General features: G+C 47.3%; 1 protein-coding gene across 7 annotated transcripts in view; it reads right to left on the bottom strand.

The window, feature by feature from the left end:
* Positions 1-17,623, bottom strand: part of Sec16a (SEC16 homolog A, endoplasmic reticulum export factor) — a 36,335-nt gene that overhangs the window by 1,787 nt on the left and 16,925 nt on the right. For 6 of the 7 annotated variants that reach the window (XM_013345912.2, XM_013345911.2, XM_026789533.1 and 3 more), the window contains 23 exons: positions 17,013-17,155; positions 16,489-16,550; positions 16,243-16,381; positions 15,621-15,866; positions 14,059-14,156; positions 13,691-13,772; positions 13,384-13,501; positions 13,094-13,205; positions 12,796-12,901; positions 11,938-12,078; positions 10,996-11,109; positions 10,577-10,760; positions 9,158-9,403; positions 8,524-8,606; positions 6,795-6,944; positions 5,065-5,142; positions 4,809-4,865; positions 4,551-4,662; positions 4,139-4,276; positions 3,816-3,880; positions 2,858-2,932; positions 2,169-2,228; positions 1,305-1,382 (listed from right to left, as the gene is read on the bottom strand). In XM_013345912.2, coding sequence (XP_013201366.1) covers positions 1,305-1,382; positions 2,169-2,228; positions 2,858-2,932; positions 3,816-3,880; positions 4,139-4,276; positions 4,551-4,662; positions 4,809-4,865; positions 5,065-5,142; positions 6,795-6,944; positions 8,524-8,606; positions 9,158-9,403; positions 10,577-10,760; positions 10,996-11,109; positions 11,938-12,078; positions 12,796-12,901; positions 13,094-13,205; positions 13,384-13,501; positions 13,691-13,772; positions 14,059-14,156; positions 15,621-15,866; positions 16,243-16,381; positions 16,489-16,550; positions 17,013-17,155 — 2,687 coding nt within the window. The remainder of the gene's footprint in view (positions 1-1,304; positions 1,383-2,168; positions 2,229-2,857; positions 2,933-3,815; positions 3,881-4,138; positions 4,277-4,550; positions 4,663-4,808; positions 4,866-5,064; positions 5,143-6,794; positions 6,945-8,523; positions 8,607-9,157; positions 9,404-10,576; positions 10,761-10,995; positions 11,110-11,937; positions 12,079-12,795; positions 12,902-13,093; positions 13,206-13,383; positions 13,502-13,690; positions 13,773-14,058; positions 14,157-15,620; positions 15,867-16,242; positions 16,382-16,488; positions 16,551-17,012; positions 17,156-17,623) is intronic. The other variant, XM_026789547.1, reaches the window with a different exon arrangement.

The raw sequence follows: 17,623 nt of genomic DNA, 5'->3' as shown, positions 1-17,623 counted from the left end.
GAGTGCTGGGATTAAAGGCGTGTGCCACCATCGCCTAGCCAAAAATGAGATTTTGTAGTTGAAAATATGGACATAAACGGTGACTGGGGTACGGTAACCTCATCAGCAGAGGGCCAGCACCCCCAAGAGGACTATATAGAGACCATGACTGGGTCTAGCACAGCCAAGGGCAGGGTCCCTGTGAGCGTGAGCTGAGAATAGCACATTCAAATTTAAGCTACTGTCTGTAACTCCAGTTCCTGGAGATCTGTTGCCTTCTTCTGGTCTCTGTAGGTGCCAGGCATGCACATGGCATAGACATATATGCAGCAAAACACATACACATAAAATAAAAATTTAAATAATAAAGTTTGATTGTTTATTCTTCTATTAAAAACAAACAACCCACACACATACAAGATGCATGCCGCAGGACTGGGGATGTAACTCAGTTTGTAGAGTACTTGTTTAGCATGTATGAGTGCCTGATTCAAGTCCCCTACTCCCAAAATAAAAATGCCTGCCAAGAGCTTGTCCCTTCCACAGCTCCCCCTAACAGTGGCCAGACTACATTTCCCCAAAAGATTGGTAGAGAAAGAGAGAAAGCATACAGTGCATTCCCGACTCTTCCTGGCAGGCAATGACTGACCCCAGAGGAAAGATGCCATTTCAGACTTCAGAAACAGAATGAGGGCCTGTACTCTCACAGTGGGCACCAGAAAATGGCACTACTTCTTTTGACCTGGTGAAAATTCCCATCTGAAAACCGCACCCAGTAAACTCCCAACCCAGCACTTAGGGTAGAGCCAAAGTCAGCTGCTGAGGCCTGAAGCTGCTGGACAGTGTGTTACCCAGACAGAGGGATTAATCAGGAATGAAACAATGAAAGATTCCAAACTAGGGGTCTCCTTGTTAGAGCTCCTCTCAAGGATAAAAGGAGGGAGGAGGGAGAGCTGATGACTGGGGCTGGGAGGCTGTGGCTAAAGCCATACATCCTATGCAGCAATGGGAGACTGGCAATACGGGAGGCTGCCCTCAGCCCATGGCAAGGAACAGAAAGAAAAGTCCTAAACCTGAAGAGCCCAAAGTAGTGGGAGGAACAGAAGGCAAGCAGAGGATGCAGGTTAAGTAAGAAGGCAAATCTACGGCATGAAAGAACAGCCAGGCACCTACAAAGGTGAGTTCTAGGACAGCCAGGGCTACACAGAGAAACCACATCTCAAAAAAACAAAAACAAAAAGAAGAGTCAGAGGAAAAAAAAAAAAAACCCAACTCACTGAACAGGCAAGCTAGGGCTGTGGGGAACATAGGCAAGGGTCACTCACCTGCACCAACTGAGCAGGGTTGTAAAAGGGCACAGACCCGCCTGGAGTGGCTCCTGCAGGACAGTGGTCTCCAGGAGCCTGTGAAGCACAGAGAAGGAGCTCAGCAAGCCAGTGTTACACAGCAGTTGCTGACCCAGCAGCAGACAAAAGCCACACCTCAGAAAGCACCATTAATGCGCCAAACAGGCCCCAGAGAGAGACAGCTCTGGCAACACTGGTTTTCATTACTGGATGGTTCACAGAATAGCCAAAGTCAAAGCACCATGCAACAAAACAATCTGAACAGAAACATGCAGACAATGAACACACAACACTGATATTTCATTAGTGCTGGTCAAGCGGTTAGGAGACCTGGACAGTGTGCTTGCTCTACAGCCACAGGCAGCCAGAAATGCTCCCTTAAGACTTTCCGTTGAAAGCTACTGACACAGCCTGGCTCCAGAACAGAAAGTGAAGCATCCTTGCCTCCTTTAGACTAGTCGCATGATGGCCATCACAGCCATACTCTCCCTGGCTGCAAACAGACTTCCTCAAGCCTCATCAGCAAGAAGAAATCTTTCTTCCCAAGTGGTGTCCTAACTCAGGTGATGCTGACAGTATGGCTGGGGTCAGGCTCACTTCACAAGGAGCACAGTTATAGCTCACCTGGGCATTCAAAACCCTGTGAGGCAAGTCCACCATCATCATGTCCAGGCAGTATCCTAAACCCAGGTCCTTTAATGGAGGAAAACTGCATCTTTGCCCACATGATGCTTGAGTAAGTTAAGGGGTTAGTGACAAGTGAAGAGGACAACAGACTCTCTAAGGGACATAGCGGCTACACAGCCAGCCCCGTGGAAGGAGGGAGCCACCAGCCACAGGTACCTGATGGAAATGTCGGCTCACTTCCTGTGAGAGCGAGCTCAGAGAGCTACAGCGCGAGAGCTACGGAACAGCAAGAACACACACAGATACAGACATGAAGATCAGCATGCGCCACTGCTCCAAGCTGCCAGCTGGGTTCAAAAGCTTTATGATGCCATTAGAATCAATGTCACTCAAATGAAGACAGTCAGAGGTAGCTTCAAATGCCTTCCACAGTTTTGGTAAGAAACCATCATTACTCTTGGGGAGGGGAAAAATCTGTATAGCCCTCAGCAATTGTCAGACTACTCTGAGGGAGACCTGACTAGAGGATGATGATGTCAGGAGCTCAGAGCTCCTGAGCCAAAGTCATCACACAAGTTAATGTCTTTCCGTGAATAAAATACATTAAGTGTTTCAGCCTTGCATTTCCTTTTTCTGCAGACTCACATACATTTCTAAAGAGAGAAGCCACTAAGCAATCCACTGAAATGGCTAAGCTTCCATTCCAGGCCATAATATTCCACCGCACCCACACAGGACCACACATACATGCACATGCACACACCCATGCACATGCATACACATGCCCCCCCTTTTCACCCATGCATACACATAAGACACAAATGCACAACACACACACACACACACACACACACGCACGCACGCACGCACGCACATGCTGTACTCATATGGTGTGGTGTCCCTACCTCTCCTCCCTGGGAGCCATCTAGTTTGGAGGGTGAGAGTTCAGGTCCCGGGGGTGATGCTGCAGAGCTTATCATCTGTTGAGGAAATATGAAATGTGGTAACTCTGAAATTCCAAAGAGTTTTTACACCAGGCAAAAGAAAAACTGCCTGCTCCTGTAGCCTAGAGACTGTTCTGACATGCCCAGGATCCTCTACGAGGGGTCATACAGGTATTTTCACCAGGACCCACTGTTCTGCTTGGAATAGTTCTTGATGCAACAGGTATCAAATCATGCTAGGCATAGAACACATGCCTGTATGCGCTCCACATTATTGCCCTCCAACTTTATTTATTTTTTTTTGGTTTTTTCGAGACAGGGTTTCTCTGTAGCTTTGGTGCCTGTCCCGGAACTAGCTTTTGTAGACCAGGCTGGCCTCGAACTTCCAGAGATCCACCTGCCTCTGCCTCCCGAGTGCTGGGATTAAAGGCGTGTGCCACCACCGCCTGGCTTGCCCTCCAACTTTATGGAGGCAGTGAGAAGCCCTGGGGTCCAGACCAGGGCAGGCTTCCCTAATCACATGGGATGCATTTGCTCTCTTTGCATTGAGATACACTTTTTTTTTTTTTTTTTTTTACTTTTAGTACTGCTAGCTAATTCTTTGTTTTCTAACTTTTTTCTTATTTTTAAAATTTTGGTAAAATATATTTAATGTAAAAGTCAATTATCTACACCATGTCAAAGCAAGAAGCATTAATGCACTGCACTCCTGTACAGCCATCACCCCCATCGGCCTTTATAGTTTTCCAAACTGAACCTTGACCGCCTTTCTCAGGCCTTCTAGTCTCTCTACCAAACAAATGTAGACAGTGTGACCAGAGTCATCACCTAGGCATACCAGACACTGACCTGCAGGGCGGAAGGAATCCTGAAGGACACAGGGAAGCCCCTTCACCTTCTTCCCACTGACTATACATACCTTGGGTTCCAGGGTGGGCTCTGCCTTAGACTGAGCTCCTTCTGCAGGATGTGACTCCTCTGCATCTGTGAATGAGGAGGCATGAGGTCGTCAGCATCCCAATCTCTGGGACATCCTGTATAGCAAGCTACATGAAAGGGTTTGACCCTGGACCCTCAGAGAGGAAAGGTCAATTGCCAAAGAAGTACATGCAAGCCTCTGGTCCTTTGTACCTTAGCCCAGTCATTCATTCTTCTAAGGAGGACAGGCCAGAGACTCATAGACAAAGACTGAACAGGAAGAAGCAGGGTGGACAGGGATCAGCTAGCACATGGGCTGCCTACCTGGGTTTGGTACGAACAAGTTAGAAGGGATTGGGAGCGGAGCAAGTGGAGCAAAGAAATCCGAAGGAGCAAGAGCTGGCTCACTCCGCTGTGTTCCACTTGGGTTTAGAACATCCACATAGCGAGCTCTGGACCCACCTACCAATGAGGAGTCAAATTCAGTTGCGCACAAGCAACCTACAACATCCAATATACTCTGTTCCCACTAAGTCAGAAGAACAATGAGGTCCACCAGAAAAGAGGTCTCAGCAGAACTGTCTATTGGGAATCTGTGGACTATCCACTCAGATCCCAAGGCATCATCATGTACTAGATAACTGGACAGTGTGAGTACTGTAACAGCTGTCTGTGCTCTGAATGCCATAGGGCAGTGTTCTCCCCAGACACCTCTGATTTCTGCTGTAGCTATTACCTGCTTTTCTAGAAAACATGTTCACGGAGGCCGTGGGTGGTCCTGTAGGTCCAGCAGGAGTCACCTGGGGAACCCTGGGGAACGATGTTGGAGGTGGGGGTGGAGCCTTCTTCTGCAGAGGGAGAGAGAGCTCAGCAATGCCTTTAACAGGATGGAGATCAGTGAGGACTCTCCAAAGGGAGGCAGAAAGGTGACAAGGAGTAAAGCAAACCCCCCTCCCCATCCACACACACACAGGGACCTAGAGGCACTACTTACCTCTTCCTCTGGTTCATTCAAATTCACCCACCGGTTTTTCTTTTCATCCCAAACAATCTTCCAAAAATTTTAAAAGAAAAAAAAAATCAGTAGAATGAAACTAAAAAGAATTAGAACCTGATTTAGATATTTTACAACTTCAGAAAATGTCAACTCTCAGGTCTGTCCTAAGCCCCAAGACATAATACTATCAGCCAGTGACAGACCATCACTACCCACTCCCACTGAGCAACTGCCACACCTGGACAATACTCACTGATTTGTTCTTATCATCTGGTAGATAAGCCTCTGTCCTTTTCTTCCCAGGCAGCCAGCGAGAGAACCAGGACTCACTCTAAATAAAATCATTGGAAGAGCGTGAGGACACTTCGCAGTGAGAGGAGTTCAGCACAGTAAGGAGAGCATTATGTGATGCCATCTACAATAGTGCCTGCGAAACCACATCTACAGAGATGAAACGTCAACAGAGGACAGGGCTGAGAAGTCAGTGATCATGGAGACAGAGGGTCAGCGTGGACAATGAGGATGATCAGCCCATCTGGGATGCTCTGACCATGCAAATCAAAGAGGCTCTGCTGTGCAATGATCTGTACACTTTCATAGTGCTGGGGAGGAGACTCAGGACCCCTCAAATGCCAGGGAAGCATTCTACCACTGCGCAACAAACACACCATAACCCTAAGCATATCTTTTTGTGAGACAGTGGCTCACTATGTAGATCTAGTTGTCCTGGAACTCACAGAGATCTACCTGCCTCGGCCTCCTGAGTGCTAGAATTAAAGACACGCACCACCCCGGGCTGATAAATGTTATCTTTAAGCCAGGCGATGGTGGCACACGCCTTTAATCCCAGCACTCGGGAGGCAGAGGCAGGTGGATCTCTGTGAATTCGAGACCAGCCTGGTCTACAGAGCTAGTTCCAGGACAGGCTCCAAAGCCACAGAGAAACCCTGTCTCGAAAAACAAAAACAAAACAACAACAAATAAAATGTTATCTTTAATAGGATGACAATATGCCACCTACACTCATTCCATATTCAAGCTCTGGAAAACAGAGTGAGCATCAGATCAGGCTCTTCCCACCCCAGGAATACAAGGAAGTTGAGCAGTCAGGATGGCCTCCACACAAAGACCCTCTTCCTGCACAAAGAGAATCTTGGTGATCAGAAATTTATGTCTTTACTGTTCTGGACCATTTTATTTAAAAGGAGAAGAGAATAGCTGTAGAACAGAACCCACATTCTCAGGGATACTGGGTAAACACTGCATCCCTGAGCCACGAAAAAGAGGCAATTGCCTACCTCCTAGGACAGGTTATTTCCCCTGTGGATTCCAGGAGAAATAGAATGTGGGTTCTGTACTACAGTTATTCACATTTAATTTAAACATTATATAAAATCTTTTCTAAAATTGAAGAACTGTATTCTTTATTAAGACATCATCAAGAACAAAGAGGTGGTCTATGGCCTGGGAGGGATTGTGCACCACACAGTCATTCAACAAAGAATCTATACCCACCATGCAGGGTCTCCCACTAGTCACTGAAACAACAGTTCAGAATGAAGAACACTTAGAACAAGTACAAGACAAAGGAGCACTTGGGGCTAAACTTGTGCAAAGGTACTCAGCTTCGCTGGTGACGTCTGACGTCGAGTCACATATTGTCCTCTGGTTGCACTAGGGCTTGTCTATTATGAACTGGCTATGAATGAATCTCTAGGGAGCCTGGGTGTGCTTACACACACACACACACACACACACACACACACACACACACACACACACACTCAGAGAGAGACTGTCCAGCTGCTATATGCTTTACACACTCAAGTTCATATATGCTTCATCTTGAGAAAAGAATTTATAAATGAATGTCTTTTCTTTGGCTTCAGTTTCCAAAGAAAGCTGTTCTAGGGTATTGAGCTTCCCTCCACCACTTGCCCCACCTCTCTGTCCACTAGAAAAGTTGGCAGGACTGGGTTATACCTTCTTGGTCTCCTTGGCCTCCTTTTTGACAGCTTGTGCAGGTTTCTTCCCTTCCGAAGCAGGTGTCAGAGATGGAGCAGGCGTCAGACTGGAGCTGCCACGATCCCACACTGGGGGTGTCTCCAAGTCCTGTGCTGCTCTGGAGGAGCCCTGTCACAAGGCAAGATGAAAACCAGCTCTCCTGGAGCTCCTTGTGAGGAACTGAAGGGGGCCAAGGGAGTAGACCTCACTAGTATCTACCTAGTAGGGCAGAGAGCCAGTGGGAACAGAGAAGGGTGCTATGACAGCATCCTAGCTGGGCTTTCAAAACATTCTCCGTCTGCTGGAGAAATGCCAGCTACACCTCACAAGCACTTAACAGGGAGCATCACAGTACTCCAAGAGATGGAATATATGTATGCCCTGAGGGTAGAGGGAGTCAGAGCTGGGAAAGGTACCTTTGGAAAACATCACAACCTAAAATATCCTCTCCATGAGCCGATGAACAGCTTAGTGTTAAGGTACTTGCACAGCTCAAGTTGACAACCTGAGTTTAAGCCCCAGAACCCACGTGAAGGTAGGAGAGAACCAATTCCACAAAGCTTCCCCTGACCTCCATGCATGTCACATGCCCACCACCCATATAAATGCTTCCATACACCATACACTAATGTTAAGAGATAAAATAAAGGGACTGGAGAGCTGACTCAGTTGAGTGCTACTGCTCTTGTAGAGGACTAGACTTCAGTTCTCAGCACTCACATCCAGCAGCTCACCAATACCTGTAACTCCAGCTCCATGGGGTCCAATGCCCTCCTCCACCCTCCACAGGAACCCATGCATGCACGCACACAAATAAAAGTAAAGTTTACAGAAAAAATGGCCTGGCAGTGGTGGTACATGTTTTTAATCCCAGCATTTGGGAGGCAGAGACAGGCAGATCTCTGTGAGTTCAAGGCCAGCCTGGTCTACAGAGTGAGTTCCAGAACAGTCAGGGCTATATATACAGAGAGAAACCCTGCCCAGGTGAAGGCATGATCACCACACAGTTAAGCGCCCCCCTCCCCCATTACTTTTCAGGAACAAGCTATCTGAAATAATAAGAGGAAGTACCTATTGAAGGAACATCCATCAAGGACAGGGTATCTGTAAAAAACTTCCAGAATGTGCCATCTGTCCATCTTAGTTGAGAGCACACATAAGAATATCTGTACCAAACTTTGTGTGCTGCAATAACTGCAATTTTAGGGACATCAAGATGTCAGGTTCTGTTGTACAAAGGGGAGAGATCACCTTTGGAAACTAAATCTGGAGTCTCACTGCACTGCAGGTGGGTGTTTCTGCTTTCACACCACCCGGTTCTCTCTCTCACCTCTTTCCCACCAACGTTTTCACAACTTTCACATTTGAAGAGTTAAAGCAACTTTTAAAATTAACTCTTTGTATGTGTGTGGGGCAGGCGTGTTACATAACTTGTGGGGAGGACAGAGGGTAACTTGTAGGAGTTGGTTCTCTCTGTCTCCATGTGAGAATGAGCTCAGGTCATCAGGCTCGGTGGCAAGCACCCTTACCAACTGAGCCATCTCCATGGCCCTAGCCAATGATTTTAGAAATACTTTTTCTTTAAGATTCAAATTTAAACGTAATCTCCTTACCTTTATTACCTTCCTATTTCAGGCTAAGAACAAGGAGCCAAGGTATCTACTCAACAAACTCACAGAAAACAGTTACAACAAGATATGGGAAGTACCGGGTCAGAAAAGTTCCCACCAAACTCCTCTTCATTGAACTCTGGAGGTGAGTGTCTGACAGGTGAGCCCCGTGGTACCATTTCTGTCAAAAACAAAAGAGAATGACTGGGTCCTGGAGCTGCTGCCGTGTGACAGAAGGGAAGCGAGGCACTGGCAGGGCTCAGACTGAGAACAAACGTAGTACCAGACTTGGCCGACAGTGTTCCTTTCCAATACCCAAAAGGAAGGTTTTGGCATCTGTTTTGATCTTTAGAAACAAGCCTATGTTTTGTTTTGTTCAGATAGTCAGACAGGCACAGACAGGCACAGGATCCACCAAATTTGACTTCCAGAGAAACATTCTCCACCTATACCTGTGTAGCTCAAAGGACGTAGTACAGCACCAAGACAGACCCTGCAAATGCCCTGCAGCCATTTCATTATACCCTAAGTGGGCAGCTGGGCTTCAGATGGTACTACATGGCCAAGCCACAACAGAAATTAACAATAGTGCTTCACTGCACTGAGACTCTTAATCCATTCTGTTTGGAATTGTAGTACTTTTGGTCCACATAATTTCTTCTGCCAGCTACTTCAACACCAAGACCAACTCACTCTGCTCTCAGGACAGCATCTATCCCTCCGCAAACATACCTGGGTCAGGGCTTCTGGACTCCTGGAGTGGAACTCCACTTTCCTGGAGACATGGTGTAGTGGGTGGCAGGGCCGGCCCAGGGTGTAATATTGCAGGATCAGATCTGGAGGACTCTGGGAAGCCAAGCGCAGACCCTGGGGGTCCATAGGCAGGACCCAGTTCTAGGGGGCCCCGGGATATTGGCACTGGGAACATCGGCACCCTGGCAAGGTGAGCTGACTGGCCATCAGGGAATGTCTGCGGAGCTGCAGGGCACAGTGGAGAAGAGGAAGTCTAAGGTCACTGAGGCTGACTGCTCCCAGGCAGGCACTGACTGGCACATCATGAACACTTTCTACAAGCTATTCTGCAGACATACTTCTTTTATAATGAGGTAGTTGAAAACAGTACCCACCAGTGGTCTAGAAAAGCAGAACATTCATGTCCTAGGCACCCAAGGGCAGGATGGGTGCACTAGTGCCTATCAGTAGATGTGATGTGGGTCATAGGTTACAACCTATATCGAGTGGCACCCAACACAGTGCTGCTTTGGCAGTGCACTCTCCCCATTGCCAGGGGTCAAATGGACTAATTGTGCATACAAGTATCCACAGTTCAACTTTTGATCAAGTCCTCTCTACCAGCTCAACACTGGGCACAAAGGCACATGCCTATGGTCCCAATTTCTTAGTTTAGATGGGAATTTGTGAACCACAAGTTCCAGACCAGTCTGCACAACAGAGTGAGATTCCTATCTCCCAATACAAAACAGGAATCCTGATGCAGGGAATGAACTGGGAAGAAGGAAACCAGGCACTGAGGGTAGTAATTCCAGGATGGTGACAGGAAACTTGCAGGAATAGGGAGTGGCTAGAGGCCACAGGGTGGAGGCCAGCAGCAGTCTGAGTCAGGAGTGGCTAGAAGGCCAGGTGGGAGGGGAGCTTTGGAATAGAGGGTATCAGGGCAGACCTGCTGGGAAGACCTGCTTGTTCTCAGGCCAGTTGGAGACACCTGCAGAGCAGGGGCAGAATGAAAGACAGGTGGACAGAAAAGGTGCCTGCCTGACAAGGAAAGAGGTTCATGAAACGAGTGAGAAGTCTGGACCCCACCTTCTGGAGGAATGGGGTAACTAATCCATCCCAAGATGAGAAGCAGCGGCACTTGCTCTGACTGAGCTGTGAGGCTCCACAGGAAGCAAGCGGCTAAATGGCAGCTGGAGGCAAAGGCAGGGCCAGGGGAGCAAGGCCAGGGGTGCATGAGCATCAGTGATATGGGCAACTCCATATGCTCACCACAGGAGGAAGCATACAGAGAAAGGAGGAGGAAGCCCAAACATCACTAACCACCATGGTGGCATACTGCCTCAACTCTGGCAGCAAAACACTCTCTAGTCCAAAGCAGACATCAGTGAGCTGGGTCTGTGGTACTGTGGGTCCCACCTGTGGGCAGCAGCTGCACACTGTGCATCAGGGGCTCAGTGCTTGGCATCAGTAACGGGTTTTCGGTCCTCAGCCCTGCCTGCTGGCTGAGTCCTGGACCATCCAACTGCTCTACCTCAGAGCCTGGTGTGTTGTGACATTGCTGGGGGTCAGTTCCATCTGGGCTCCACAGCACAGTGCCCTCCTAGAGAAACAGAGTCAAACTGCAGCCCATGCTCAACAGTCCATGTGGACCCAAGAGCATTCTCTAATGCCCTCCTGGCAACACGGAAACTCCCACAGTATATACCCTTCTGAAGTCACATTGTCATCATCAAATGCTTCAGTGTGAACACAACAGGGGTTGTGAGACACAAACCCTCTCATCAAACGCCTCCAGGACAAGCTTTAGGACAAGGCTGTGCTGTCAAAAGGCATACCTGGATCTGCTTCTCCACATCCCGCAGCTGCACCAACCAGGAAGGCTCCACAGAGGACTCTTCCTCTGGCTTCTCCTTCAGCTGAGGATCGAAGAGGCATAACTGGGAAGCCATCTAAACCAAAGAGAACAGAGGTCCTTGATATTGCTGGATGGCACCAGCGAAACTGTCCCTAAGTGCAACACAGTGGTTAGAGTAGAAGGAGGTCATGTGTGGGCTGTACAAAGCTGAGTGATCAGAGTGAGCCCAGAGTGGAGTTCACACTTGTATGAATCAGCAGGCCTGTCCCAGTGCTCAGCTGACCAGGGAAGATGCAGTTCTTTGATAGGGCCTTGGAAAGATTTGAGTGGCTCCAGATGAACCAAATTTAGACATAAGCTGTGACTGTTAAAGATGGGGCAGAGCATGAGCCTCCTTTATCTGAATATTTCCACAATAACAATTTTTTTTTACTTATTTCACGGACATAGTTTTAGGAATGGAGCTGTTAGGGAAGGGATACCTTGACATGCCATGTACTGGGACTTGCTTAGAGTGGCTGTGGGCTTCCTGTACCTGTACTGGGGGGTGATCAAACTAATAAGAAAAAAAATGCCTGGCAGAGGTACAACTAGGACTCAGACCTAGTTGCTGACTCACAAGCATGTGCTTTTAACTAAGTGAAAGCACTTTAAATGCAGGTTCCCTGACACAGATGGATCTTTCCACCTTAAAGCTTATGGCTGAATTTCTGCATGGGCACAGGGTACCTGTAGAGTTCCTATATTAATACTGCAAAGCCAAAACAGACCAGTCAAGAGCACTGAAATATCTAAAGTAGGTTCTGGGTGTCACTCTGTTGAGTACTACTTACTACAATTCCATTCCCAAGCCCAGCAAGATGAAGCCTGTGTCTTCCCAGAGTTGGCACAATGCCTACAGAAAGGTATGAGACGGTCCTACCTGAATCAACTGGGTAATCAGCACTGGAGAATATGCACCAGGCTGTGCCAGGATGTTCTTGGCTATCACTTCACAGTAGTGGAAGGCCTGTGTGGCTAGTCCCATTTCAGCCAGGCGGCACAAGTAGATGAATTTAAACACCTGAAATGACAAGTGCGCCATCGCAGTTCTGAGACTTCCCACTAAGTGCACTGTCACAATCCTTGGGTTTTCCATCACTCCTCAGCTCTTAGATGCTGTGAACCACAGCAGCCTCTGTGATTAGTGCAGGGTCAAAATTGACACCTGCACTCCTCATAACACCTCTGATACAATCAGAGGCTCAAGATTTGATGTTCTGCTGCTGCCAGACATTCAGACAACTACCTTTGTCATGGGCAAACTATTTTTATTTATTTAATCTTTTTGTTGTTGTTGTTTGTTTTCAAAGACAGGATGTCACTGTGTAGCCTTGGCTGTCCTGGTACTCTATACACCAGGCTGGCCTTGAAGTCACAGAGATCCGCCTGCCTCTGCCTCCTGAGTGCTAGGATTAAAGGCGTGCGCTACCACAGCCCAGCACCATGGGCAAACTGTAAACATTTCCTATTAATACACACACATGCCCATATTGGGTCAGATCACACAATCTCATTAAATACCTTATATATAAAAAAGCTCTTGAAACCTAGTCTGAAATATTAAAAACAAAAATAGAAATATAGCATTTTGACCAACTAATGGTATATTCAAGGTATCAAAAAACAAAAAAAAAAACCCCACAAAACAAAATGCCTCATCATTACTTCTCTGAGAATTCAAAAACCTAACCAAGCAAGCACTGGTGAGCACTGGCCACCCCACACAGCCCCTGCTCACCTGGAAATTAGGTAAGGAGCAGGTGTGCACCCCAAGAGACTGAGCATACTCATAAGCCTCCGTCCTTTGAATAGCTTCATTGGTGGCAAACTTTAAAAACGGCAAACTGTGGAAGAAGAGAATTATTCCTTTTGAAAAGTGGCCAATTATGGCATCATCAACCTCCGAGCAGGTCATCCCAAGCATGTCTCATTATGTGACAAAGATGCAAGGCTGGCCATTTTCAAATTAAATGAAGGACAGGAGTTTTTTGCTTCTTAGAGAAAAAGGATACTGCTGTATTGATTTGAGTCCTTACCTATGATTTGAGCCTATCAAGACAAGTTTCGTGGTTTTCTTTGTATAAACCCCAAATCCAACCTGGGCCATCAGGTAGCAGAAGTGTGCAGCATCCAGGAGGCCTTTTGATGCTGACGAGAAAGAACAACCACATCTCATCAGTCCCTGGAACCATTCCAGGGATGGTGCCATAAGACATCAGACTTATTAAGATGTACCATGTCTCTTACAGGTCCTGGCACAGTTTACACAGTCAGACTCTGGGGTCTATCACATGACAGCTAAAGGCCTACCTCACACCTAACTCACCTAGGGTATCTCCCATTGTAGCCATGGTCCTAGACTCAACGTCCATGTTGTTGTTCAGGTTGGATAAAACCATTGCAAGATGCGGCCTCCAATCTCCCCATTTCTCATCTCCACAACACTACAAAGAGAACACCAAACAAATCTTTATCCTTCAGAGACTGTTACCTTTAATTTCCTGATGGCCAAGCCCAATGAGAAAGCAAGACAAGAAACAGGTTTCAGAGACTCCATGATCAAAGTCTTTAGCAGGCACAAATTCCACTGAACTACAGGACTCCACTAGTGTCCTGGGGACCTGTACACTCACCATGGATGCAGCAGGCATCCGTCCAGACATGAGCTGGTAGACAGTCTGTAGGGGGTCATTGATTGGAAGACTGTTGGCAAACCTATGTGTAAAGAGAACAGTCAGATCTTTCTCTGGCTTAGCTAGTGGAAACCACAACCCATTTTCAGCCCTTTAGCAACTGTCAGAATGAAGAGGTCCCTGAAGTTTTACAGAAAATATTTTTTAAAAAAGCAATAAAGAATTCAAAACTCCCTTAACAGTATAACCCAAGAAGGGTCAAGGAAGCCTATGATTCCACAGCTGAAAGTCCCAAAGTAGAGGCAAGGTACTTGAGAACCAAAGTCAGGTTATGTAAATGCATGGGGGTGCACTATAAGCCAACTCACCTGGTCATGACACGGGCATGTGTCCGGCTGTCCATCTTACTTGCAAGTAGCAGGGCGTGACCCCACAAGCCATTTTTCATAGCAGATTCCAGAGCATCCTGCAACGCATTTCAGGGCTCATGAGAATGATCAGAACGCTTACTGTTGGATCAGGCAGAACCACATGCCGTCAAGCACACAGAAAATAGGACAAACGTGGCAGGTCAAAAGGCAAACATGGTTTATAGATGACACTAAAGTCTTGTCCTTCTGCCCTTGCCCTCTAGTAAGCATCCGTAGATGCATGCTATAAAGAACCAGCACACCAGCTAGAAACAAGTGGCAGCACCACAATGAAGGAATGCAGTATCAGTCTGGGTTCCCCATCCAGGTGACATGTGGCTGCCTCAAAGACTCTCCCCAAACAAACAACATCTTCAACATAATCTCCCTTCACCCCAAATAATCTGTGGTACAACTGAGCACTTTTGGCTAGGAGGCAAAACCTTAGCAATAGAAGTAAATATTCACAAAAGTCAATGGGGTCTATTATTTCCACCAGCTGTGAAACATCCACATTAAAATCCCAAGGACTACATATGAGTTTTTCCTAAGCACAGGGGCACACACTTATAATCTCAGCTCCCCAGGAAACAGAGCAGACCACCATTTGAGCCCAGAAGTTCAAGGCCTGCCTGAGTAACATAGCAAGACTGTTACAAAAAATAAGCTTTCTAGTCAGGTGTGGTGGCACACACCTGAAATCAGAGAACTTCAGAGGCTGGGGCAGGAGGATCATGAGTTTGATGCTGCCCTGGGCCAAAAAGATCCTATTTTAAAGACAAAAAACTTTCTAAGTTGTAGTATTTTTGAGAGTATATGTTTACCAATGCACATGTTCCTGGGTCGGTTCTCAGATCCAAAGCAAACTAAAGCCATGACCTCCTAAGTGAATCATAGTGTGAAGGGCAGAGAACCCTGGGCCTATCAGATGTCCGGACAGAGACCTCTACCGGAGCCAGTATGAAGCACCTCCACTCTCAGAGCATCCTCTGCCCCAATGTGCACACTTTATGCAATCTTTTTTTTTTCTTTTAACTTTTTGGTTTTTCATGACAGGGTTTCTCTATCTGTAGTCCTGGCTGTCCTGGAACTCACTCTGTAGACCAGGCTGGCCTCAAACTCAGAGATCCACCTGCCTCTGCCTCCTGAGTGCTGGAATTAAAGGTGTGTGCCACCACCGCCCGGCTACTTTCAACACTCTTGTGCACACTATCAGCCTCAGGTATGTAGAACCCTGTCTTAACAAAAATACACATGACTGGCCTGAAGCTTCAGTCTGTAAGAAGACTTCATCCCAGGACTCTGCACACAGACGGGCATGCACGCTCTCCAAATGACTGTAAAATGAGCTGGTCAGATTTCTACATGGGTCCTTCTCAGAGAAAACACTACTGATACCTTCAGAGATGTCAGACAAAGGGTCAGATATCATCCCTAAACAGCACTTGCTTCCTGGAGAAGGTTGGTCTTTTCCCTGGGCCAACAGATGGACTATAAGAAACATCTGCAGGGTTGCCTACCTTCTTCCGGCCGTACAGCAAGAGCTCACGGAACCGCTCAGTCTCCTTCTCCAGCACGCTGGTGGTTGCTGTCTGACTGTCTGTGAGAAACGAGAGCTGGGCCTCCCCTGACTCCTCCTCTTCCACTTGTTCCACGGCCTCATTAGTGAAATCTATCAAGTTTGCCTCATTGGGTGACTTCCCAGGAAGCCACACAGTTCTGTGGTCTCGTAACAAAAGCTCTGCAATGTCTGTTCCCACCACGGTCTACAGGGCCAGTGGGGACGGATGGAAAGCAGCATAAGATTGTATTAGAAAGAGGGTTTCTAGCCAGATGACAAAAAATTCCCATGCTGTCAGGGCCTGGCCAGGTCTGCATAGGTAGCACATATTAGACCTCAGGAAGGAAGCCCGATTCTTCATGAAGGCAGGGACAGCCTCCCATAAAGGCTGAGGTGTCAGCTCATCACAACTCTTACACCTCCCTTTCCTCCTACTTTCCCAGGTTGCTGCCATGACACACTTCCCAAGGAAGCATGGCATGGCAGGCTCGACACTGCCCACAGCTCAGGAAAGGACTAGGAAACAGATTCCAAGACTAAAGGCAAACAGAGAGAACATTCAAAAGTAAAAGGGAACATACCCCATTTTGTCTGCATAACAGAATAATGAAATTCCAAAGAAGACTTGCAGATTCTTTGTCAATTAAACTCTCATTCTGCAAACATCTTGTTGCTTTGTTCTGTGCAAAGTTAATAACATCTACTTTGTGGGTATCACCTCTGGGAAAGAATGAATATTCAGTGAATGGTGGTCACAAAACTGTGAGCCAAACTCAGCAGCTGCTATTAGGGCAGACATCAAGAGACAGTGCCACGGGGAACCTTACTTTCCAAGAGGTCCTGGGAAGGAGCGCATCTCTTCCTGCTCAGGTGTGTGCTGCAGCAGCGTCTGCAATGAGAGGGACAAAGTGGCTCACAGGTACAGTCAGAACCACCAGCAGACTGAGCCACAAGCCAATCCTGGGACCACACTCATCCCTCCACGCAGAGGGTAAAGGTGATTGCTACAATTATATGAGTGGGAACTACAATGAAGATTTTCAATTTTTAAACAGCAAAACCTATTTTGGTCTTGACAGATGTATCAAGAGAAGGCGTCTGAGGCTATAGAGTAAGTGTGTACCCAGTCTTTTCCATTACTGAAAAAAAAAAAAAAAACCTCTCAAAACACAAAAGACAGAAGAGCACACACAAGCAACCCGTACCTAACAACCACAGCACCTGCTTAAGTACTGACTTCTAGAAGAGCCAGCCTCTAAATAGAAAGAAAGCCCTATAAGCCAGAGTTTCCCAGGAAAGCAGGCTTTCCAAGGCTGTGGGGGGGCAGAGAGCACCACGGGTCCAAGCTTACCTCTAAGCTGTGGATCTCCACTAGTGCAGGCTGTCCTTCTGAAGGCAGGTTGGGAATCACTTTAAGGAGCTGACCACCAGGACAAAACCTGGCACAGACATGAGGCACCGTAAATTTCTCAGGAGAGGTGGGTCTTGATGAAACTGAATTTGAATAAATGGGGGGGGGCGACAAAAAAAAACAAAAAAAAACAGTGAGCTATTTGGTCATGTCTAATAGCTTCTGAACCAGACTCCCAGCTAAGCTTCAGACTGGCTATCACTGGGCACCCAAGAGCAAAAGAGGTGAGCAACTCACACACAAAAACAGTGTCTCACTGACTGGTGCTTCAGTTAGGAGAACTCTCAGCAACCCCTTCTCAGGAGTGAGTCAAAATGGGATACTGGCACAAATCAGAACAAGAGTCTCTAAAGGGAAGCTGGGCGCTCCAAGAGTGCTCACTCACATAGCCGGTGTGGGAACACAGAGAAGAGCCACCCAAGGCTTGACTGGACTCAAAGTTCCACATTAACAATGCATATGTGGGGAGGCAAACAGCTCTCAGACCCTGAGCCAAACGTCAACCCAAGGGCCAGCACTGGCCTGTACCAACAAACCATGACACTGGAGAC

This window comes from Microtus ochrogaster, chromosome 4 (genome assembly GCF_000317375.1).
Source record: "Microtus ochrogaster isolate Prairie Vole_2 chromosome 4, MicOch1.0, whole genome shotgun sequence".
Lineage (NCBI taxonomy): Eukaryota > Metazoa > Chordata > Mammalia > Rodentia > Cricetidae > Microtus > Microtus ochrogaster.
The sequence above is the reverse complement of the archived record's forward strand: the minus strand, read 5'-3'. Positions and strand labels throughout refer to the sequence as shown.